The sequence below is a fragment of the Ovis canadensis genome, chromosome 18 (genome assembly GCF_042477335.2).
Source record: "Ovis canadensis isolate MfBH-ARS-UI-01 breed Bighorn chromosome 18, ARS-UI_OviCan_v2, whole genome shotgun sequence".
In the NCBI taxonomy this organism is placed as follows: Eukaryota; Metazoa; Chordata; class Mammalia; order Artiodactyla; family Bovidae; genus Ovis; species Ovis canadensis.
Window position 1 is genome coordinate 43,295,413 of NC_091262.1, and position 24,025 is coordinate 43,319,437.

Sequence of the window (24,025 nt, forward strand, 5' to 3'; positions counted from 1 at the left end):
TCTTGATGAAAGTGAAAGAGGAGAGTGAAAAAATTGGCTTAAAACTCAACATTCAGAAAACGAAGATCATGGCATCTGGTCCCATCACTTCATAGCAAATAGATAGGGAAACAATGGAAACAGTGAGAGACTTCATTTTGGGGGGCCCCAAAATCACTGCAGATGGTGACTGCAGCCATGAAATTAGAAGATACTTCCTCCTTGGAAGAAAAGCTATGACAAACCTAGACAGTATATTAAAAAGCAGAGGCATTACTTTGCCAAGAGGTCCGTCTAGTGAAGGCTATGGTTTTCCCAGTAGTCATGTACAGATGTGAGAACTGGACAATGAAAAAGGCTAAGCGCCAAAGAAATGATGCCTACAAACTGTGGTGCTGGAGAAGACTCTTGAGAGTCGCTTGGACTGAAAGGAGATCAAACCAGTCTATCCTAAAGGAAATCAATCCTAAATATTCATTGGAAGGACAGATACTGAAGGTGAAGCTCCAATACTTTGGCCATCTGATGCAAAGAGCTGAGTCACTGGAAAAGACCCTGATGCTGGGAAAGATTGAAGGCAGAAGGAGAAGGGGACAAAAGAGGATGAGATAGTTGGATGGCATCACCAACTGAATGGACATGAGTTTGAGCAAACTCTAGGAGATGGTGAAGGACAGGGAAGCCTGGCATGCTGCAGTCCATGGGGTCGCAAAGAGTTGGACATGACTGAGTGACTCAACAACAACAATTTATATAGAAAGATATATATATGTGGGTTACAGACTACTATCAACATTTCACGGATGGCTGTTTGATAATTAGGCTTGATGGACATTTTTCTGATCTCTTACAAGTTTTTCTTATATCCCACTTACTTTGTTTCGGGTTTGTTTGTTTCATAACTGGAATATATTATCTAGCAATGTTTTCAGATAATATATGGGTGGTAAAATCTGGATCCATGCATATCTGAAAATTCTGTTTTTCTACTTGGCTCTGTAGAGATTTGAGGATAATAATTTCTCACCTGAGCTATGATATTACAGACCATGTCTTTTCAAATCCCAGATTTTTCTGATAAAACCATAGATGTCATTTTGGCAATTATTTTTAGCAAGTGATTTTCCCTCTGTCCTGGATGAATTTAAGGTTTTTTTTCCCTATCCTTGGTGCACTGAAATTGAAGTGTTCAATGAGTCTTTTAAATTCAGTTTTTCATGCTTTCCTTGAACTCTGGAAGCTTTTTTAAAAAAGATCCTTTCTTTTTTACTTTCCATTTGGTCAGTTATCTCTGAAATATTTTCTAGACTCAAGTCAGAATTTATTCCAGTGCCTACTGTCAATCCATGGTTTCCAAATACAGTTTCCCACTGAAGGGTTTCTTCATAATATCAGATTCAAGTCTGGAGTGAGCAGTACAAGATAGCCTTGGGATACCTCATTTTATTTTGTTCTAGAAAACAGAGTAACTATCAAGGATCAGAGAGAGCTTACCAAAAGGACACAGGAGTCACCTTGATAATCTGAGCATCAGAAACAAAAATAAGTGGAATGAAATAATACATATCAAATACCCCCAAAAATAATTCAAATCATTATAATAAAATCTCACTGGGCATCTACTATTTGAGTATCTTGAATACTGCATAATATGTTCAAAAATTTAAAAAAAAAGCAAAAGTATCCCCAAACAATAAAAATCTGAAAAATGCCTGGGTTCAAGTCCCCAAATCTTCTCTGCTTAGACAAGGATGGTCCTAATAACATAGCACTTTGTTCATAGGACCACACGTGTTGATACACACCTAAAAAACTACCTATTAGCAGGGGACATAGGCCCTGAATCCCCCTAGCCCAGGTTACATCTACCACCCTTTCCAGATTTCTTACAGACATAATGCTAAACTCAGGAGTCTCATTTTCCTCCAAAAGAGCAGCATTTCTGAAACAGGTGCAATCTTTCCAATCCAGACAAATCCATACCATGTATTCCATCTTGCTATTCCTTTTCTCTATCTAAGACAAGTTTCAAGCCCTTTAAAAGTATTTCTTTCTAATGCTGTGTGCTTTTAAAGTGATATTTAAAAAAAAAAAAAAAACAGGGAGCCAGTGGAAAGCTGGTTTGTGATAACACGTCAATGACCAGCTGCTCCCTGTGCGGATGCAAACCACCACTGGAAAGGAAACACATTTCCTGTCATGAGTATTCATTCCCTTTCAGTTTTTAATTTAACCCATTGCCTATAATTTCCCCTGTCATCAACAATGAAGGTGCCATCTGCACATTGTTGCTTTAATGCCTGCTCAATGGTATTGACAAAGGAGCATCCTGGTCCATGGCCATCACATTAATTGTTCCACACATGGAACAGGAGATGGGGTCCAACTGGCCTGATGCCCTCCAAAGGAAGGAAAGGAAGGAGGTAAGGGGGACCTTCCTGCAGCTGAGTGCCAGTCCAGCTCCTGGTACAGAGAGCTGCCTTCAGTGCTTCTCACTCCTGAGACCAGATGTCAGTACAGACCACTCCTTTTAAAAAAAAATCCTCTGGCGCAGTTTCCATTCACTCTGGGACTGTAAAACACAAGGCCACGGATACAAAGGACCACTGATACAAACCAGATTCAGAGAGATTCCCCAATGTTTAAATGTCTATGCTGCATGCATTTCACCTAGCTGAAAAATAAAAAGTGTCTCCTGACCTCCAATTGCTATAGGATGTGCCCCTGAAGACTAGCCAGAAGCACTTGAATGTTTGAAAATACTGCGATTCTCTAGGCTTTGTCTGTTTCTATCAGCGTGTTTTCTGTTATTCTTTAGTTTCCATCAAGGAATTTTGTTGATCCTCAATCTCCAGATATTTCAGGCAAATACAAAATATTATCCTAAATGATTCATTCACAATTTGATGAGTAACCACAACATTTAAAGCAAAAATAAAATTTAAAACAGTAACATTCTTGGTTTTATTTAAAACAAACAAAAACCCTTGTGAAGATTTTTTTAATGTTTTCTCTTAAGTGTTTTAAAGCTTTTGACCAACTGGTTTTTAAGACCCATGCAATGTTTCATTTATTATATAAGCCGTAAGCACAGAGTCAAGATTTTTCAAGTTAACATACCAAAAAGTTCACTACCTCACAAAGGCTGCTTTTGAAAATAGTCAGTAGAGAACTGTTTTAAGCTGCTTAAGACACTTTGGGGAAATTTTATTTTTCTCCAGTGTCAGATTATAAGCATCCAAACAAAAATAAAAACAGAAAATCCATCTCCGTCTTGTTTGTAAGCCACCAACATCTATTATGAGACCCTGCCTTGAGGTATACCTGCCAGCCGCAATAAATAAGCTCATCCTGAAAAGACTATCTCTACCAAAAGATTCCCAATAATTGGACTTTAATCCTAATAGGAGTCCAAAAGTATTTGATATTTTAATAGGTTTCATATAGTAACTGCCTCTCCTTCTACAGGGGCCACAATAAAGAAAACATTCATTTCCATTTAAATAATCATAAATGTAAGATGTATATTAAAATGCTCATTCTCTCAGTTCTTGATTGCCCAGGTGTTCACTGCTCAGTCAGTTTAAAGGAACACAAATATCAAAACGATATTGTAGAAATGTAGACATGGATCTGTGGATCAAATAATGAATTAAAAATACAAAATAACACATTTTTGCCCATTGGCTTAGTTGCTGATAAGAGTATCCTGTAAGGTTCTAGCTTAAGATGTCAGTTTATACCCATCTATTTCCCCTCTGCCCTCAAGACTACTGAAATTAAAATAAAGGAGAGAAATCGTATGCCAATGAAAAAATGTTGCCTGCTGTATCAGTAAACAAAGACGTTACAGCTATCAAGCCACCCCATTATAGCCACCCCTGATGGTGAGCCATGAGGGAATTCAGGAACGGAAACAGGATGCCTGCCATCAAGCAGTCAGTGACTGCAGCCACCCCCAGTGGTGCACCCTGAAGGGACTCTGGATGAGAAAGCCCAGGATCCTGGCCCCAGAGAGCTGAGGTGCATATGAAAGGAATGACTTCCGTGAGCCCAGACCCTTGCGTCTTCCCATACATAGAAAAGTGCTAAACTCCTTAACTTCCCTGCACCATTTACTTTTTAAACATGACCTTAACTTGAGATGTCCGGTTTTCTTCAGTTAACAGTAATCTTCTGATGTACTGACTACCTGGTCTCTGTTGCAAAACTCCTGTAAACCTTGACTCCTCCCTTGCTGTGCTGTGCTCAGTCACTTCAGTTGTGTCCGACTCTGTTACCCCATGGACTGTAGCCCATCAGTCTCCTCTGTCCACGGGATTCTCCAGGAGAGAGTACTAGAGAGGGTGGCTTCTCCCTTACCTCTTTGGAAAAGTCCCTTAGAGCTGAGATCCTGTCTTCTGGACTTAAGTCCTCTGTTCTGTCCACCAAATAATTCATAACTTTCAGGTTGTTTTTTTTCAGATAACAGGTATAAACTCCCCAAAAGAAAGAGAATGGGAGTGAGGCCATAAAAAGAAAAGATATTTCCACACATCACAAGAAGAGAGCATATACACAGAGGCTTGGTGACTGCAAAAGCCAACGAAGGAAGACTTGTGCTCAGCTTTGAGTAGGGGGCTGCAGGGTAGAGGGAGCAGGTCTGCCATTTAGAAGCCCACAGAGTTCAGAAGTGCCCTGAGTCCAGAGGAGGGCAGGAGTATGGAGTGGACCTGTCACAGGTGAATTCAGAGAAAGCTTTGTCCACTCCCTCCTGACAACAACAAACTACCAGGTTTCTCCTCACTCCATAGAGTCAAAACTCAAACAAACAGATCTGATCAGTGAGTGCTGTGCAGAAGAACATGGCAGCCACTCCAAAACCTGCCTCCTAATCCTGGATGGGTGGCTGGTGCTATGAGCCTAACATTCATGGGATTCCCAAGGCTTAGCTGTGCCCTCCCCTAAAAGCATAAACTATCTCATTACTGTTTTTTAATGTTTGCTACTTGTTATATCCTTAATAATTTAGGAATACTAGGTGAAGTGAGGTATCTTACTAAAATCAATGTTCCCTGCACCATTTACTTTTTAAACATGACCACTGGAAAATGTAAAATCACATCTGGGGCTAACATTGCATTTCTACGGGACAGCCCTGAATTAGGAAACAAAGCAGCTCATGTGAAAAGAGATGCCTCTGGAGCAAAGCATTCAGTCCTTGACCATTTTGGGTCCTCAAAAATGTAATAGGCCCCCTCTGATACAGCACTTCTACTAATGTTTCTGTTCCCTAATATAAAAATAAGAAGAGATACTACAAATCAGAGGAACTTTAGAAAGTCTTGACAAATACATAGTAAAAATAAATAGAAAGGCAAAGTAAATAAATAAGCAAAATTAAAAGAAGGGGAGGAAAATGACCCTCGAAGAAATAACATTGCTTAGTTTAAAACAAATGAACTACAAAAGAAAAGAAGGAAAGGACAACCCTCCAACCAGTACTCGCAGAGAGAAAGAGGGCCCAGTGTACAAAAGACAAAAAAGGAGGCCCTACTGGATGTACAGCGTGACCAAAGACACTGGGATAACAAGGTACAATAAGATTTGGTGAAGAAGGTAAAACGGAGACCATCTGCGCTTGACCCCAAATCAGCTGACACCAGGCACACACGGCCCCAGTGAACAACACAGAAACAACACAGAAACAAAACAGCACTGAATCCAAAGAGAAGAAAATAGGGGCTCAGAAAAATGGCTTTGCAGAGAACAGTGCTGACACTGCCACAAAATCGTGAGGGCTGTTTTTTGTCTTTTTTTTTTCCCCCCAAGTCAAATCAAGCTACTGTCAAGTTACAAAGAAATTAAATATGACTGTGGCTCAGCAGGTAAAGAATCTGCTTGCAATATGGGAGACCTGGGTTCGATCCCTGGGTGGGGAAGATCCCCTGGAGAAGGGAAAGTTACCCACTCCAGTATTCTGGCCTGAAGAATTCCACGGACTCTATAATCCATGGGGTCACAAAGAGTCGGACATGACTGACTGACTTTCACAGACACACAGAGACTAGAATGTAAATGTTACCAATGTGGACATGGAAGGACTTCAAGAGAAGTAGGGGCAGAACAGGAGAAATGGCAGAGAACGAAAGCTGGATCCAGGATTCCAGGCAACAGAAACGACAAGAAGCTTTTTTTCTTTTTTTTCAACAAGTTAGTTTATACATATAATTAAGATTACTATAATTTTTTAAATTGATTAACACTGGTTTTCTTTTCAATTTAAGTATAGTTGATTTAAAATACTGTGTTCGTTTCTACTGTAAAGTGATTCAGTTATACACATATGAATTCTTTACCATACTTTTCCGTTATGTTTTATCACAGGATATTGAATATAGTCCCCTGTCCTACACAGTAGGATCTTGTGGTTTATTCACTCTCTCTATAATAGTTTCAAACCCTTCCCCCTTGGTAACCCCAACTCCCCTGGCAAGTTTGTTCTTTATGTCTGTAAGGCTGCTTCTGTTTCTTAGATATGTTCACTTGTGCTATATTTTAGATTTCACATATAACTGATATCACAAAATTGCTTTATAACATTATATAAGTTTGTATATAAGTTTGATGTATACAACATTACATTTCCACTTCTGTACACTCTCCAGCAGGCTCACCACTAGAAGTTTAATTTCCATCTGCCACCATCTGTTGACCCCCTTTACCTGTTCTGTACTTTTGAAGGTGCAAACGTGAGCAGTGGAAGAAGCGATAACAGAGGTAAGAGGGGAGGTGAGGAGAGCTGTGAACGAGCTGAGTTCATACCTATCATAACAGGAAGTCACAGAAATGGGTGAAGTTGATCAATCCAGGAAGAGGATGATAAGATTACTACAATAGTGTCACAATGGTGTCACAACCAGAAACAGAGGCAACTAAATGTATTTGCGTAAGAGTCAGCATGGAGAGGGCCCAGGGCTTTTCAGAAATCCTTTATTACTGGCTCTGTAAATGCTGCATCTTATTGGCATTTATTTGTGTTTGTATTACAATAAAACTTTACAAAAATAGGCAGTGGGCAGATTTTAACCTGTAGGCTATAGTTTGTAATCACTGCTTTATTTGTTTTTTTACTACTTTGCACCTGCTAACCCCAAACTCTCAATCCATCCCCCACCACACTTGGCAACAAGGCTGTTGTTCTCTACGTCTGTGAGTCTGGTTCTGTTTCGTAGATAGGGTCACGTGTCATAATAAAAATGTCATAGCCCTGGGATTTTCCCCATATCATGGACACACTAAAATGACTGAAATGTCTCTCTGGGGGCAGACAAAGTGGATAATACAATGCCTAAAGCAACTAAGTTCACCAATCACGCAATCATTATACTAACAATCCTTTAATTAGCCTCGAAAAACAAAATAACCATCAGTTTAGAGTTCCATGTGAAGGTAAAGTAACAAAAAAAGCCTCTAATGCAAATATATAGAAAAGTATCTTCATGAACTTGAGGAAGGGAAAGATTTTTCTCAAGATAACATAATAAGCACTAAACATAGCAAGAGATAAGAAACCTTCTTTAGTGATCAATGCAAAGAAATAGAGGAAAAGAACAGATGGGAAAGACTAGAGAGCTCTTCAAGAAAATTAGAGATACCAAGGGAACATTTCATGCAAAGATGGGCTCGATAAAGGACAGAAATGGTCTGGACCTAACAGAAGCAGAAGATATTAAGAAGAGGTGGCAAGAATACACAGAAGAACTGTACAAAAAAGATCTTCACAACCCAGATAATCATGATGGTGTGATCACTCATCTAGAGCCAGACATCCTGGAATGTGGAGTCAAGTGGGCCTTAGAAAGCATCACTACAAACAAAGCTAGTGGAGGTGATGGAATTCCAGTTGAGCTATTTCAAATCCTGAAAGACGATGCTGTGAAAGTGCTGCACTCAACATGCCAGCAAATTTGGAAAACTCAGCAGTGGCCACAGGGCTGGAAAAGGTCAGTTTCCATTCCAATCCCAAAGAAAGGCAATGCCAAAGAATGCTCAAACTACCACACAATTGCACTCATCTCACATGCTAGTAAAGTAATGCTCAAAATTCTCCAAGCCAGGCTTCAGCAATACTTGAACCGTGAACTTCCTGATGTTCAAGCTGGTTTTAGAAAAGGCAGAGGAACCAGAGATCAAATTGCCAACATCTGCTGGATCATGGGAAAAGCAAGAGAGTTCCAAAACAACATCTATTTCTGCTTTATTGACCATGCCGAAGCCTTTGACTGTGTGGATCACAATAAACTGTGGAAAATTCTGAAAGAGAGGGGAACACCAGACCACCTGACCTGCCTCTTGAGAAATCTGTATGCAGGTCAGGAAGCAACAGTTAGAACTGGACATGGAACAACAGACTGGTTCCAAATAGGAAAAGGAGTATGTCAAGGCTGTATATTGTCACCCTGGTTATTTAACTTATATGCAGAGCACATCATGAGAAACGCTGGACTAGAAGAAACACAAGCTGGAATCAGGATTGCCAGGAGAAATATCAATAACCTCAGATATGCAGATGACACCACCCTTATGGCAGAAAGTGAAGAGGAACTAAAAAGCCTCTTGATGAAAGTGAAAGAGGAGAGTGAAAATGTTGGCTTAAAGCTCAACATTCAGAAAATGAAGATCATGGCATAAGGTCCCATCATTCCATGGGAAATAGATGGGGAAACAGTGGAAACAGTGTCAGACTTTGTTTTTCTGGGCTCCGTAATCACTGCAGATGGTGACTGCAGCCATGAAATTCAAAGACGCTTACTCCTTGGAAGAAAAGTTATGACCAACCTAGATAGCATATTCAAAAGCAGAGACATTACTTTGCCGACTAAGATCCATCTAGTCAAGGCTACGGTTTTTCCTGTGGTCATGTATGGATGTGAGAGTTGGACTGTGAAGAAGGCTGAGCGCCAAAGAATTGATGCGTTTGAACTGTGGTGTTGGAGAAGACTCTTGAGAGTCCCTTGGACTGCAAGGAGATCCAACCAGTCCATTCTGAAGGAGATCAGCCCTGGGATTTCTTTGGAAGGAATGATGCTAAAGCTGAAACTCCAGTACTTTGGCTACCTCATGCGAAGAGTTGACTCATTGGAAAAGACTCTGATGCTGGGAGGGATTGGGGGCAGGAGGAGAAGGGGATGACCGAGGATGAGATGGCTGGATGGCATCACTGACTTGATGGACGTGAGTCTGAGTGAACTCCGGGAGTTGGTGATGGACAGGGAGGCCTGGTGTGCTGCGATTCATGGGGTCGCAAAGAGTTGTACAGGACTGAGCGACTGAACTGATAGAGGAAAAAAAATTACAAAATCAGGCAATTAAGAATTTCTGTTCATCTAACGATACAATTTATCTGTAAGCATGTGTATGCATGCTAAGTCACTTCAGTCATGTCTAACTCTTTGCAACCCTATGGACTGTAGCCTCCCAGGCACCTCTATCCATGGGATTCTCCAGGCAAGAATACTGGAGTGGATTGCCATGCCCTCATCTAGGGGATCTTCTTGACCCAGGGATCATTGAACCCTTGTCTCTCACATCCCCTGCACTGGCAGGCAGGTTCTTGACCACTAGCACCACCTGGGAAGCCCATCTGTAAGCATGTGAAGTATGAAAGTCACATGGGGTCGCACAGAGTCGGACACAACTGACACGACTTAGCAGCAGCAGCAGCAGCAGTCATGTCCGACTCTTTGTGACGCCAGGGACTATACAGTCCATGGAATTCTCCAGGCCAGAATACTGGAGTGGGTAGCCTTTCCCTTCTCTAGGGGATCATCTCAACCCAGGGATCAAACCCAGGTCTCCCACATTGCAGGTGGATTCTTTACCAGCTGAGCCACAAGCATATTCTACTTCAAATAAGAGTTTATGAAAAAGAGAAAGGACATGAAAAGAGTGGAAAGACCAGCCAGGGTCAGATAAGATACCTGCAAAAGCATTTTACAAAGGGCTCAAGTCCATAAAATAGAAAAACACATACAAATCCTAACAAGGAAAGAACAAAACCACAGACACATACACACACAGATAAAAACAGGCAAGAGACACGAATAAACACTTTGCAAGAGAAGATGATATCCAAGTGGAAAATTAAGAAATGAAAATGTCCTCAACTTTATTGGTAATCAGGAAACCACTAATTAAAAACACGAGGAAGTATCACTCCCCACCCACTAGAATGGTAAATTTAAAAGACTAAAATACAAAGTGTGGGTGATTATGCAGAACAAGAAGAATGTTTCAGACACTGCTGGTGAGAATGTTAATTGGTATAATCATTTTGAATAGGTTTGGCTTCATCTGGAAAAGTTAAAGACATGCCATCCAAGGGCCTGGCTAGTCCCTTCGTGTGTATATACACGTGATAGAAATACATAAGTATGTGCATCAAAAGACGTGTGTGGTTGGAATATTCATGGCAATGTACTTCACAAGAGTCCAAAAACTAGAAATAACTTTAAAAACCTCCATCAACAGAATAACAAATCATGCTACATCCACCCGATACAAATAAATAAACTGCAACAATAGGCAAGAACTTGGGTGACTCTCACAAAAATAAAAGTGAACAAAAGCAAAGAAAAGAATACACACTATATTCTTGTGTGATTCCATCTATACAGAGTCCCAGAGAAGGGCATAATTAAACTCTGACGCTTGACATTATGCTGTGGTTTTCCAGTACACAAAAAGGGGGAAAAGAGTCATCTTGGGTGGTGGTTACCTGCATGGGTTCACTGTGACAATTCATTGAGCTGGTTTTGATATTTTGCCACACAGGGGACCCGTATTACAATGCAAGTCAAAGTTCAAAATGACTTCTCAAATGAAATCTGTCTAAGAGCTAGCCAGCGTATTAAAGGTTACTTCAAATGTCAATAAAACATCTTAAGGAAAACAGTGAGTAAATGAATGTTTCTGGACCAGTGGTTTCAATTGTAAATGTTAGCAATTTGAGTTTAATCAATCAGTGAGCAGCCTTGACTTAATTTGCTTAGTCTGAGCCCCTGCATATAACACATTGTATGTGTGAGTTTCTGAAGACAGATGAATAGAATAAAAAACTGCTTTACGATTCTAACGTTTCAAAACACCTGGAGCTCAACCTGACCACTTGCCTTCTCTCCACAAAATAAAACAAACACACTTTTTCTTCCTCAGAAATATCTCTTTTACCCCAAGACAGGAATCTTTACTGACAATTTGCCCTCAGTGATCCCAGAATAAATTTCCCATGCTGGGAATCATCTCACAGGTGGCCCTCCTTAACCATGGCAGCAACCACATCGCCCCTCACCCTGCCCACTCCCACCTGCAGTGGGGCACCGATCAGCCCCTTCTTCTACGGCCTGACTCTGAGTCCAGAGTCAGCCCCATGTCCAGGCCTATCCCACTACCCTGCTGGACTTTAAACAATTTCTTACTTAATTTCATGTTAGTTTCAGTCACTTGCTTGGCTCTCTGTAAGTTGTGACTCTGAGGCTTTTGCTATAACTTCTAGTTTTTTCTCTTGGAAACTTAACAAGCATATTATGTGATATCTTGTGATATCCAAAAAAAATTCAATAAAGAGAGATTAAAGGGGTGTGTGTGTGTGTGTGTGTGTGTGTGTGTGTTGTGTGTGTGAATACACACATAAATGTGCACATGCAAGCTTTTTTTTTTTTTAATGGTTTTGGTTTTTACTTTGAGGGCTCTTTTGCTAAAACAGTTTATAGCTGGTGTGGAACACAAATAAGGAAATCACTGAAATAAAGAGAATGAGAAGTTTCAAATTAGTTTCTTCTTCTCTAAGAAGTAAAACTCTACCTAATCCTGATAAATCAATAAGTGAGCAGAGATTTTCACTAGCATCTCTCCATGACAAGATCATTTCTCTTCCTTTAACAGCATGTCAGGGATGAATCAGGAGTTTTGAGAGAACTAAGCCTTTGGGGAATATCTTCAGGAGTAGACTTGAAAGGCAACATTTACAAGAAAGCGTCCTTTAGTGAAAGTGCCCATAATCCTGTCTATAAAGCTAAAAGAATTTTGTACCTTTATGTCCCAGAGCCATAAAGAGGTTTAATAGGGGTACAATTTCTACCATAATAAATCTGGATCAATTATAAAGATGCACTACAAACAAGTTTTAATTTAGAATTTCAGTTCTGCTACCCACGATGAAAGAAATGAAAGAAAGCTGAGCGCCAAAGAATTGATGCTTTTAAACTGTGGTGTTGGAGAAGACTCTTGAGAGTCCCTTGGACTGCAAGGAGATCCAACCAGTCCATCCTAAAGGAAATCAGTCCAGAATATTCATTGGAAGGACTGATGCTGAAGCTGAAACTCCAATATTTTGGCCACCTGATGCAAAGAACTGACTCATGTGAAAAGACCCTGATGCTGGGAATGATCGAAGGCAGGAGGAGAAGGATGAGATGGTTGGATGGCATCACTGACTCAATGGACATGAGTTTGAGTAATCTCTGGGAGTTGGTGATGGACAGGGAAGCCTGGCGTACTGCAGCCATGGTGTCGCAAAGAGTTGGACACGACTGAATGACTGAACTGAACCCACAGTGATGAACTAGGTAGTTCACACCCACTCTGCAGTGAGAACAACTGGGAAAACACAATGAGAAATGCAGTCAGAGAAAGAATAGGGCAATGAGGAACAGCAGGGCCAAGGTCCAGGAAAGGGAGGGAAGCTTAGAGAATAACAGGGTCTGGGGCCACTTTTCCAGAACCATGTGATGGTTTCTAAAGCAATGCCTAGGAGGCCAAAAGTTAAAGCAAATCTTGGCAGACTCAAGGGCTGGCAGGACATAGTGGGGTTCAAGGTCTACAGAATAGAGGGAAGACCTTGCTAAGTTCTCTATATTCACACTCTAGAATGTATATGCAAAATTGAGAAATAAATCAGCCCTCTTAGGAATGGAAGCCCAGGTCATCCTCTTCTCAGTCACTAACTGGATTAAGGTGATTTGTGCTTGCTAGTACCTATAGCCTGAGTGTTGGTCAGAAGCAAACGTAAAACTGGAGGGAGGTATTGTCAAGTATCAAGATCCTCAAATTATCTCTGTGATTTTTCACATACAATTTCTGAGACAACATAAAACACAACCAAGCTTTGAAGTAACATCATGAATCATTTCAATAAATGCTTTATAAGAGACTTCTAAGATAAAAATACAAATAGGGATCAAATACACAGTGGTAGTGAGAGTTACATAATAGTGGGAAAAGAACACAATTTTATTTTAAAATTCAGTTTACCACTTGGCCTACTTGTGTAACTTTAAAAGTAATGCCTGCTAATATTGTTTAAGGTGCCATAATGATGTTATGCCATTTTAATTTTTAAATATTTCTCTAAACAACCTATGAACACAGAGAAAAGACTGAAATGCGCCAGAAGGCCTTGAGTAATGGTGATTTGGATGACTTTTATCCGCCTGCAGTCCTTCTTTTGTTTAATTTGACTTCCTACACAAAACATATATTTGTAGCTGTAAGAAACATCACTTATAACCAAACACATTATTAGGATAATTAAATAATTGCACCTTGGGTTTTCTTCATAGACTGTCTTCAAGGTGTGCAATTTTTGCAGCAAATATTTGATAATGTTAAGTTTGAGTTGTAGCATTTCACATAGTGGCCGGTAAAAGTAAAATCATAAGTCTGACAAAGCAGAGCAGAGCCACCAAGGGATTTCGGATAACACACAAGCCCGCAGATGCTGGGGGTTGGGAGGAGGGACTCCACACCCATGCCTGCCTTCTGCAGTAGCAAACCTCAAATGCACAACCACTTAGTTCTGCTGTCTTGTGACTAAAGTTTCTAAAAAGTTCTATCTGCAATCCCAAATGTATAACATCGCAAAAATCATTCCTGCATCATTATGTATTATACATTTCTATATAATTATGTGTTGATTCTTATTATTCAGTTTAAATACCTTGCCTTCTGGACATGTTTTGCTAACTATGCACATTTATTTTATGCAAATCAACACTCAGAATGGCCTTTAGATGTGTGTGTGCAGACAAATGACTAAATGGAATGCAAAAAGGAGAAATATTATGGAAACTGTTGGTAATTTAGAATCTTACACTTGCATCACTGCAAAATGATTTCCTAGGTATTATCTCATTCCCAGCCCAGTTACAAGCCCATGTAGAAAATTAATAACCACCGTTAAGTCAGACTAGTGGGCACAGGAGGGCCTAGAGGAGCTATCCCACATTGAAGGTCAGGAAGGGCGGCGGTGAGGAGATACCCCTTATCCAAAGTAAGGAGCAGTGGCTGTGCTTAGCTGGAGCAGCCGTGAAGAGATACTCCATGCCCAAGGTAAGAGAAACCCAAGTAAGATGGTAGGTACTGCAAGAGGGCATCAGAGGGCAGCCACACTGAAACCATACTCACAGAAAACTAGTCAAATCTAATCACACTAGGACCACAGCCTTGTCTAACTCAATGAAACTAAGCCATACCCGCGGGGCAACCCAAGACGGGCGGGTCATGGTGGAGAGGCCTGACAGAATGTGGTCCACTGGAGAAGGGAATGGCAAACCACTTCAGTATTCTTGCCTTGAGAACCCCATGAACAGTATGAAAAGCCAAAATGATAGGACACTGAAAGAGGAACTCCCCAGGTCAGTAGGTGCCCAACATGCTACTAGAGATCAGTGGAGAAATAACTCCAGAAAGAATGAAGGGATGGAGCCAAAGCAAAAAAAATACCCAGCTGTGGACTGGTGATAGAAGCAAGGTCCGATGCTGTAAAGAGCAATATTGCATAGGAAGCTGGAATGTCAGGTCTATGAAACAAGGCAAGTTGGAAGTGGTCAAACAAGAGATGGCAAGAGTGAACGTCGACATTCTAGGACTCAGCAAACTAAAATGGACTGGAATGGGTGAATTTAACTCAGATGACCATTGTATCTACTACTGCGGACAGGAATCCCTCAGAAGAAATGGAGTAGCCATCATGGTCAACAAAAGAGTCTGAAATGCAGTACTTGGATGCAATCTGAAAAATGACAGAATGATTTCTGTTCATCTCCAAGGCAAACCATCCAATATCACAGTTATCCAAGTCTATGCCCCAACCAGTAATGCTGAAGAAGCTGAGTTAGTTCCATGAAGCCCTACAAGACCTTTTAGAACTAACACCCAAAAAAGATGTCCTTTTCATTCTAGGGGACTGGAATGCAAAAGTAGGAAGTCAAGAAACACCTGGAGTAACAGGCAAATTTGGCCTTGGAATGCAGAATGAAGCAGGGCAAAGGCTAATAGAGTTTTGCCAAGAAAATGCACTGGTCATAGCAAACACCCTCTTCCAACAACACAAGAGAAGACTCTACACATGGACATCACCAGACGGTCAACACCGAAATCAGACTGATTATATTCTTTGCAGCCAAAGATGGAGCAGCTCTATATAGTCAGCAAATACAAGACCAGGGGCTGACTGTGGCTCAGATCATGAACTCCTTATTGCCAAATTCAGACTTAAATTGAAGAAAGTAGGGAAAACCGCTAGACCATTCAGGTATGACCCAAATAAAATCCCTTATGATTATACAGTGGAAGTGAGAAATAGATTCAAGGGCCTAGATCTGGTAGATAGAGTGCCTGATGAACTATGGAATGAGGTTTGTGACATTGTACAGGAGACAGGGAAAGACCATCCTCATGGAAAAGAAAAGCAGAAAAGCAAAATGGCTGTCTGGGGAGGTCTTACAAATAGCTATGAAAAGAAGGGAGGTGAAAAGCAAAGGAGAAAAGGAAAGATATAAGCACCTGAATGCAGAGTTCCAAAGAATAGCAAGAAGAGATAAGAAAGTCTTCTTCAGCAATCAGTGCAAAGAAGTAGAGGAAAACAACAGAATGGGAAAGACTAGAGATCTCTTCAAGAAAATTAGAGATACCAAGGGAACATTTCATGCAAAGATGGGCTCGATAAAGGACAGAAATGGTATGGACCTAACAGAAGCAGAAGATATTAAGAAGAGGTAGCAAGAATACATGGAAGAACTGTACCAAAAAGATCTTCACGACCCAGATAATCACGATGGTGTGATCAGTCATCTAGAGCCAGACATCCTGGAATGTGAAGTCAAGTGCGCCTTAGAAAGCATCATTACGAACAAAGCTAGTGGAGGGGATGGAATTCCAGTTGAGCTATTTCAAATCCTGAAAGATGATGCTGTGAAAGTGCTGCACTCAATATGCCAGCAAATTTGGAAAACTCAGCAGTGGCCACAGGACTGGAAAAGGTCAGTTTTCATTCCAATTCCAAAGAAAGGCAATGCCAAAGAATGCTCAAACTACCACACAATTGCACTTATCTCTACTGCTGCTTCTAAGTCACTTCAGTCGTGTCTGACTCTGTGTGACCCCATAGACAACAGCCCACCAGGCTCCGCTGTCCCTGGGATTCTCCAGGCAAGAACACTGGAGCGGGTTGTCATTTCCTTCTCCAATGCATGAAAATGAAAAGTGAAAGGAGGTCGCTCAGTTGTGTCCGACTCTTCACGACCCCATGGACTGTAGCCTACCAGGCTTTTCCATCCATGGGATTTTCCAGGCAAGAGTACTGGAGTGGGATGCCATTGCCTTCTCCAAATTAATGTTTGCTGCTAAGTCGCTTCAGTCATGTCCGACTCTGTGCAACCCCAAAGACAGCAGCCCACCAGGTTCCCCCATCCCTGGGATACTCCAGGCAAGAACACTGGAGTGGGTTGCCATTTCCTTCTCCAGTGCGTGAAAGTGAAGTTGCTGAGTCGTGTCCGACTCTTAGCCACCCCATGGACTGTAGCCCACCAGGTTCCTGTGTCCATGGGATTTTCCAGGCAAGAGTACTGGAGTGGGGTGTCACTGCCTTCTCCAGCACTCATCTCACATGCTAGTAAAGTAATGCTCAAAATTCTCCAAGCCAGGCTTCAGCAATACATGAACCGTGAACTTTCTGATGTTCAAGCTGGTTTTAGAAAAGGCAGAGGAACCAGAGATCAAATTGCCAACATCCACTGGATCATGGAAAAAGCAAGAGAGTTCCAAAAAAACATCTATTTCTGCTTTATTGACCATGCCAAAGCCTTTGACTGTGTGGATCACAATAAACTGCGGAAAATTCTGAAAGAGATAGGAATACCAGACCACCTAACCTGCCTCTTGAGAAACCTGTATACAGGTCAGGAAGCAACAGTTAGAACTGGACATGGAACAATAGACTGGTTCCAAATAGGAAAAGGAGTATGTCAAGGCTGTATATTGTCACCGTGCTTATTTAACTTCTATGCAGAGTACATCATGAGAAACGCTGGGCTGGAGGAAGCACAAGCTGGAATCAAGATTGCTGAGAAAAATATCAATAACCTCAGATATGCAGATGATACCACCCTTAGGGCAGAAAGTGAAGAGGAACTCAAAAGCCTCTTGATGAAAGTGAAAGAGGAGAGTGAAAGTGTTGGCTTAAAGCTCAACATTAAGAATATGAAGATCATGGCATCTGGTCCCATCACTCCATGGGAAATAGATGGAGAAACAGTGGAAACAGTGTCAGATTTTATTTTTCTGGGCTCCAAAATCACTGCAGATGGTGACTGCAGTCATGAAATTAAAAGACGCTTACTCCATGGAAGAAAAGTTATGACCAACCTAGATAGCATATTCAAAAGCAGAGATATTACTTTGCCAACTAAGGTCCGTCTAGTCAAGGCTATGGTTTTTCCAGTGGTCATGTATGGATGTGAGAGTTGGACTGTGAAGAAGGCTGAGTGCCGAAGAACTGATGCTTTTGAACTGTGGTGTTGGAGAAGACTCTTGAGAGTTCCTTGGACTACAAGGAGATCCAACCAGTCCATTCAGAAGGAGATCAGCCCTGGGATTTCTTCGGAGGGAATGATGCTAAAGCTGAAACTCCAGTACTTTGGCCACCTCATGCGAAGAGTTGACTCATTGGAAAAGACTCTGATGCTGGGAGGGATTGGGGGCTGGAGAAGGGGACGACCGAGGATGAGATGGCTGGATGGCATCACTGACTCGATGGACGTGAGTCTGAGTGAACTCCAGGAGATGGTGATGGACAGGGAGGCCTGGCGTGCTGCGATTCATGAGGTCGCAATGAGTCAGACACGACTGAGCAACTGAACTGAACTGAACTGAGCTGAAGTCAGACTATGTAGTTAGGAATAAATTAGGTATCTTCAGTTAACAAACTTATGTATGTACCTACATAGAATTCTTACACACAGTTATATATCATAGACAGTACACCCCAAAGGTCTCTGGGATCTGTCCTTGTCTCCACATTTCCACACTGACCACTGCAGTTTTGAACTCTTCATCCTTGGCCTACCTTTTTCGTCTCTTTAATCTGTCCCACACATACACTGCCCTCAGCATCCTTGATCTAAACACAGATCTAGTAATGTCCCACCTCTGATTAAAAATCCAACACCCTCTCACTCTCTACCTCGTTTCTCACTAAGGGGGCCTTATAGATAGCTAGAGGAGATCACAGCAGGTAAAACTATCCCTCTGAAAACACATGCTTTGTCTTTAAAAGTTTATGTACATTTTTTTCATTCGTCTATAATTTATACTTGTTGGATTTAATGCAAATATTGTGCTTTGGACTGGTTCCATTTCTAGAAAAATATGCAGCGGCAAGCTGATCTTGCAGCTTCATGAATCCTCTGGCACACCACCACCACCTCCTCATATCCTGGGAGATATATCCTGATGAGGGCCCAAGACGAAATCTAAACTCTGCAGAGCCACTCAACATACCTTATGCTCAACATCTCTTCTGTCTATGGTATGAAGTCACCTTAGCCCTCCTACCAAAAGATAACCCCCATCGTTCATCTTGCAAGGTGTGTTTCTAGAACATCATTCTTACAAAAGGGTATGCAAGAGAAAGTTAGTAGTTTGGTTAGTATGACATCTGTCTTTTAAAAATCCTCAACACACATAAGCACATTCAAGGTTCTGTAAAGCTTTGCAGCACAACTGCAGCCAAGATCAACTGGGAGCCAGTTTCCCACAGAATGCACCTTGCTGAGGGTATGGTGTCCTCCCGCTCCCATTTTTCTTCACTCTGTTCGCCTCACCGGGAAAGCCCTCCAGGTTTTCTCCAACTGGCAAACTCCTACTCACCTTTAGAAATCTAATTCCTAGCCACCTGGCTGGAAGTAAATACTTCCTCCTAGGTGTGTCTGTACCAGATTTGCATTCAGGTATATGTGAGATACTCTTGAATTTACATGTCAGCCTCCATAGATAAGACTGTGAATTACAGAAGTAGAAATAATCCCTTAACCATGTATAAATTCCCAGAATCTAGCAAAGTCCAGAGAAGATTTCAATAAAAAATATGTGTTGAATAAACTGATAAACAGGTAAACAGTTGTCCATGGAAATAAGACACGTAGAATCATACATTATCTCCCTGTTACTCCAGTCGGGAAATCTCTGCTGGCAGAAAGCAGAACAATAACAAGATTTGGAAGGAAAAGAGTCTCTAGAACAGCCCAGTCAGAATGGGCAAAGGACCTCTGGAACTGAATTTGTAACGAGAATCTGATGCCAGTTAGGGCTTGCCACATGAATCAGTTATGAGTCACTGTATCTCTGTCCAGGGTCCTGAGAGTCCGGCTGGAAAGCCCTGGCTCTGTCTCAAAACCAGACAGACTCAAGTCTGGCTGGAATACAAATGTTTGCATATTTCATTATTTCTGATATAGAGACTTCCTTTTCACTCTAATCTCAGGACAGTCACATTCAATCAGTTACACTCAAGTGGTTTAAATAAATTAAGCCGATTTTTCTACAAAAGAAGTTAAGGATTCTAAAGGAGGCCGGACATACAAAGGACTTGCAAGGCAGCTGTGCGTGTTCTACACAGCCCTGCCTCTAATCAGTGAGTAACCCTGGCCAAGAGACCACACCTTTCTAGGCATTGATGTCCCAACCTTTGAGTAGCTACATTATGAAGATAAAGCAAATCTTCAGTGAATTATCAGTGTGTGGCAAGCGCGTTCTCTTATTTAATCCTCTCAAAACCCTGTGAAGTGGACATTATTCTCATTTTACACATGAGGAAACAGAGCTCAGAAAGTAAATTTGTTGAAGGCCACTCCATGAGCTCACAGTATTTATTGGCAAGCTGGGAAGTTCAACACATTCACAGCTAGATCCATGGTCAACGTGAGACCAAAGCTTTCTCCCCTCCCACCCTCCCGTGACCTCTGGCTGCTGACAGTGGTCTTCACGAGCACTTCTCTCTGGTATTGCAATGTTGATGACACACACTGCTTATATAATTCTTCTTAAAATCTTCTAACTTGACAAATGTTTGCATTTCACTGTTTTTTTTTAGTTGTCCCATCATGTAACCGTAGTTTATACCCAAATTTTTCATAAAAGCCAAAATCTCTCATGTAATTTGACTCCTGAAAGGTCTCTTAAAGAGATGGAGGTACTAGGAAGAAGACTGCAGCTTCCTGGTGAGTGGTCTTCTCTCCAAAAGAGACTGCCACAGCCTACGGCACGTGCTCCCCTTGGTCACTGCTCCTGCTCCCTAGCTCAGTAGCCACTGTCCTTCCACATCCCAAGCATCCAGGACAAGGACCAGCCCAAGACCAGGAGTTGTGACACACACATACCCACAGTGAGGCCCACTTGGGGCCAACCCCAGGCAAGTGGCCTTGGGGTGGCTTTCATTTTCTCACTACTTTGGAGTGTGCTAGCTCACCTAGTCCTCTGTAATGTGCGTGTGTGCGTGTGTGCATGTGTGCGTGTTGGGGGTGGGGGGTAATTTTGTTTTATTTAGATGAAAATGACCCCTGTCTTCTAACTTTGCAGTCTCTCAAAGTTGCCTCCACAGTCTTCAGGTCATCACATTGACAGCTCAAGTGCTATCTTGTCCAAGGTGTTAACAGGAAAGTACAGACTCAGAATGCTTGAGAAACTTAGCAAAGATCAACCAGGTTTCCCCTGTGGCTCAGCGGTAAAGAATCCTCCTGCAATGCAGGAGACACAGGTTCAATCCCTGGGTTGGGAAGATCCTCTGGAGGAGGGCATGGCAACCAACTCTAGTATTCTTTCCTGGAGAATCCCCATGTACAGAGGAGCCTGGCAGGCTACAGTCCATAGGTCTGAAGAGTTGGACATGACTGAATCAACTTGACATGCATACCTAAGACCAATTATCCAGAAATGAGCAGAGCCAGAACCTACCAAGGCTCCCAAGGACAAATCCTATGATTCCTAAAGTAACAGAGAAGCTGCTCCATAAAGTCTGCCTCCCCAAATGCCACAGGACTTGTGCCCACCCCACCCATCCCCCAAAGCCTCTGAGATTCCATTTCTCTGCCCTGGCTCTGCTCAACACCAGGGCAGCTTTCTCAGCACCTCTTCCCCTAACCCCATATCTCTGTCCTTTCCTTCTTCCTACAGTCCAAACTCTCTAAACAGCAATTTTTGCCCTGGTAACCCACGGGACAGCACTTATCTGCTTTTACAGCTCTGCAGCGAAATAGTTTGTCCACATCACTGCATACACACTGAGTATTTTGAAGCATAGGTCTAACTGTGGAATAGAAGGAACTATACATTTAACACAGGTGTCCTGTGGGAAAAGCAGCCATTCATCTTAGCAATTTTAACTAGATTAAATGATGCAACATACAACAGTTTAATAGAACAGGCACTCTTTATTTGTAGGATTATGAAATCTCACCTGTCTTCTTACACTTCTGGAGGCTCTTAGCACTTTCCACCTGTTGTAGTTTTTCTCACATCCCTTTCCTACCACATTCTCCCCTCCTTGGAACATCATCATCCCTGTATACTGCTCCAGAGCCGAGTCCAATGCTTTGTACAGGCTAGACACTGAAACTCACTTATAATGACTTAAATGCTTTCATTAAATATTTGTACTGTATGAAGGATGTGCCAATGAAAAGTGAATATCCAAAGCAATCTAGAAGAGCAGAAGAACAAACTTATCCAGATTTTACACAGATCTGCCAATTAAAGTGAGCACCAATAAGTCTGCAAGAAGCCCGTGGGGCTGGAAGCAGTTGCCTGAACAAGCAGACAAGTGAATCCGGGCAGCGGAGCCTTGCTCATCTTCAGAGCAGAACCACCTGCATTAACCTCCCCAGGAAAGCAAACCATGCCCATTATTGGAACTGGGGAGGGGGGTCTAAATGCTCACAGCCGGCCCTCTGCCTGGACAGACGAGTCAGCTGCAAAGCCCAGGGCCAGACCCCTACCCAGGGAAGCGGGAGAAAAGTCTAGAAATGCCTAAATTGACACCCATGTCAGACTGCATGCCAATACTTATACCAGAAGGGGTACTAATGTGTGACCATTCGCACCTATTCTTGATGATTCCTGACTCAGGATGGAGATACTTTCACCCTGAGTTTCTAATCTGAGGGCAAGTCAGGTCTGAAGTACCAGCGCACAGGTGGCCTGGGAACGCCAGGTTTCTCCCTGGGCAGCTGGGGAAACCGAGGCACACGGCGGCGGGCAGGCCCGGGCCGGCCGGAACTTACCACGTCCATGATCTGCAGGAGGCTCAGGGAGAAGTAGACTGTGAGCGGCAGCGAGTCGTTGGCCACCGGCCTCTCCAGGGGGTTGTAGTTCTTCACCAGGTCCTTGTAGAGCTTCCTCTGGAACTCGCCTTGGAGGGACACTTCGGGGAGAGGAAAGGAGAGACGCGCGGGCTGCTCAGTGAAAGCCGGCGGGGATGCGCCCCCTGCCCGCACCCCCAGCCGCCCAAGCAGCGCAGCCCAGAAGTGCCGGGCTCGCCTTCCCTCGGCAGCGCCTCCCGCCGCCCTCAGCAGCAGGCGCGAATCCCCAATCCCGTCCCCGGCGCGGGGCGCCCCGAGCCGCCTGGGATGCGCCTGGGATCCCACGGAGCAAGAGTGATGGGTGGAGAGACCGGCGACTTTACCGTGCAAGATCGACGCTGCCAGCGCCAGGCACAGCGAGCCGCGCATGTTGGGGGCCGGAGCTGCGCGTCTCAGAAACCAGCCCTGGCCTGCGCCTGCGGCCGCAAAGCCGCCTCACCCGGCTCTGCTGGCGCGCCTTTAAAAAGCCCAGCGCGCGCCCACGCCCCGCCCGCCCCCGCGCGCCTCTCCTCGTGACGAGCCCCGCCCCCGTCCCCCGCACCCCTCCCCCCGACCAGCCCGCCGCCCGACCCCAGCGCTGGGCGGCCGCGGAGGAGACAGTAGCCCAGAAGTCCCGGAGACGCGCGCCCCCCCGCCGCGTCCGTCTTCACCGAGCGGTACCCGCGTGCCCGAGGCTGTGAACGGCCAGGGTCTGCCTGTCTCTTCTGTCCTTTGTCCCCGGTCCGTTCGCTGCCACTCTCAGGCAGAAGCCACGCCGGGTCGCTGGAAGAACGGTGGGACCCTTCTGAATCTGGCTCCCCAGGGCCCTGCCTCCACGCCAGCTGCTGGATGCGAAGCCCAGGAACCAGGCTCTCACAGGTTCGCGAGTCCACCCAAAGGAAAGGAGACAGACGTGAGACAGGTCCCTCCTACCCCCGCGAGCTGTGGTGGATGTTCTTCCAGCAACCATTTGCTGGGCATCACCGGCCTGATTCTCAGATGGCTCTGGAGGTGTCCAGAGGAGAGCCGAAATCTGCCAGGGAAGCATTATTCAAGGAGGAGACGCTGCAAAAGTGTGTGATGAAATTCCCAGTGTATATCTTCTTTATGTTTAGTTCTCTTTTAAAGGCAATTCAAAAGGCTGAGGTGGGGGCGGGGGAAGTTAACTCTCAGCTCCTTGCCAGAGGACAGGCAAAAGTTGGTGGTGTGATCTAGGCTTTTTTTTTTTTTTTTTTTTGCCAGCGAAAGGTCATTGCCAAGGGAAGCTTCTGAGCAGACACCAATCAAGAGGTCAAGGGGTTAATCATACCCCAGATGTTGAAGAGGGGGCCTGATCTGGGAGCGGATGGAGGAGAGAATGCTGAGGAGAGCCTTCAAAAGTGGTGGGTAAACTC

At 43.3% G+C, this 24,025-nt stretch overlaps 1 protein-coding gene across 2 annotated transcripts in view; it reads right to left on the bottom strand.

The window, feature by feature from the left end:
- Positions 1 to 23,144, bottom strand: part of LOC138423781 (neuronal acetylcholine receptor subunit alpha-7) — a 160,624-nt gene extending 137,480 nt beyond the window's left edge. Inside the window, exons 1-2 of one of the 2 annotated variants that reach the window (XM_069560075.1) lie at positions 22,976 to 23,144; positions 22,575 to 22,714 (exon numbers count right to left, since the gene is read on the bottom strand). In XM_069560075.1, coding sequence (XP_069416176.1) covers positions 22,575 to 22,714; positions 22,976 to 23,021 — 186 coding nt within the window. In that variant the 5' untranslated portion in view covers positions 23,022 to 23,144. The remainder of the gene's footprint in view (positions 1 to 22,574; positions 22,715 to 22,975) is intronic. The other variant, XM_069560077.1, reaches the window with a different exon arrangement.
- Between the last annotated feature and the right edge of the window lie 881 nt (positions 23,145 to 24,025).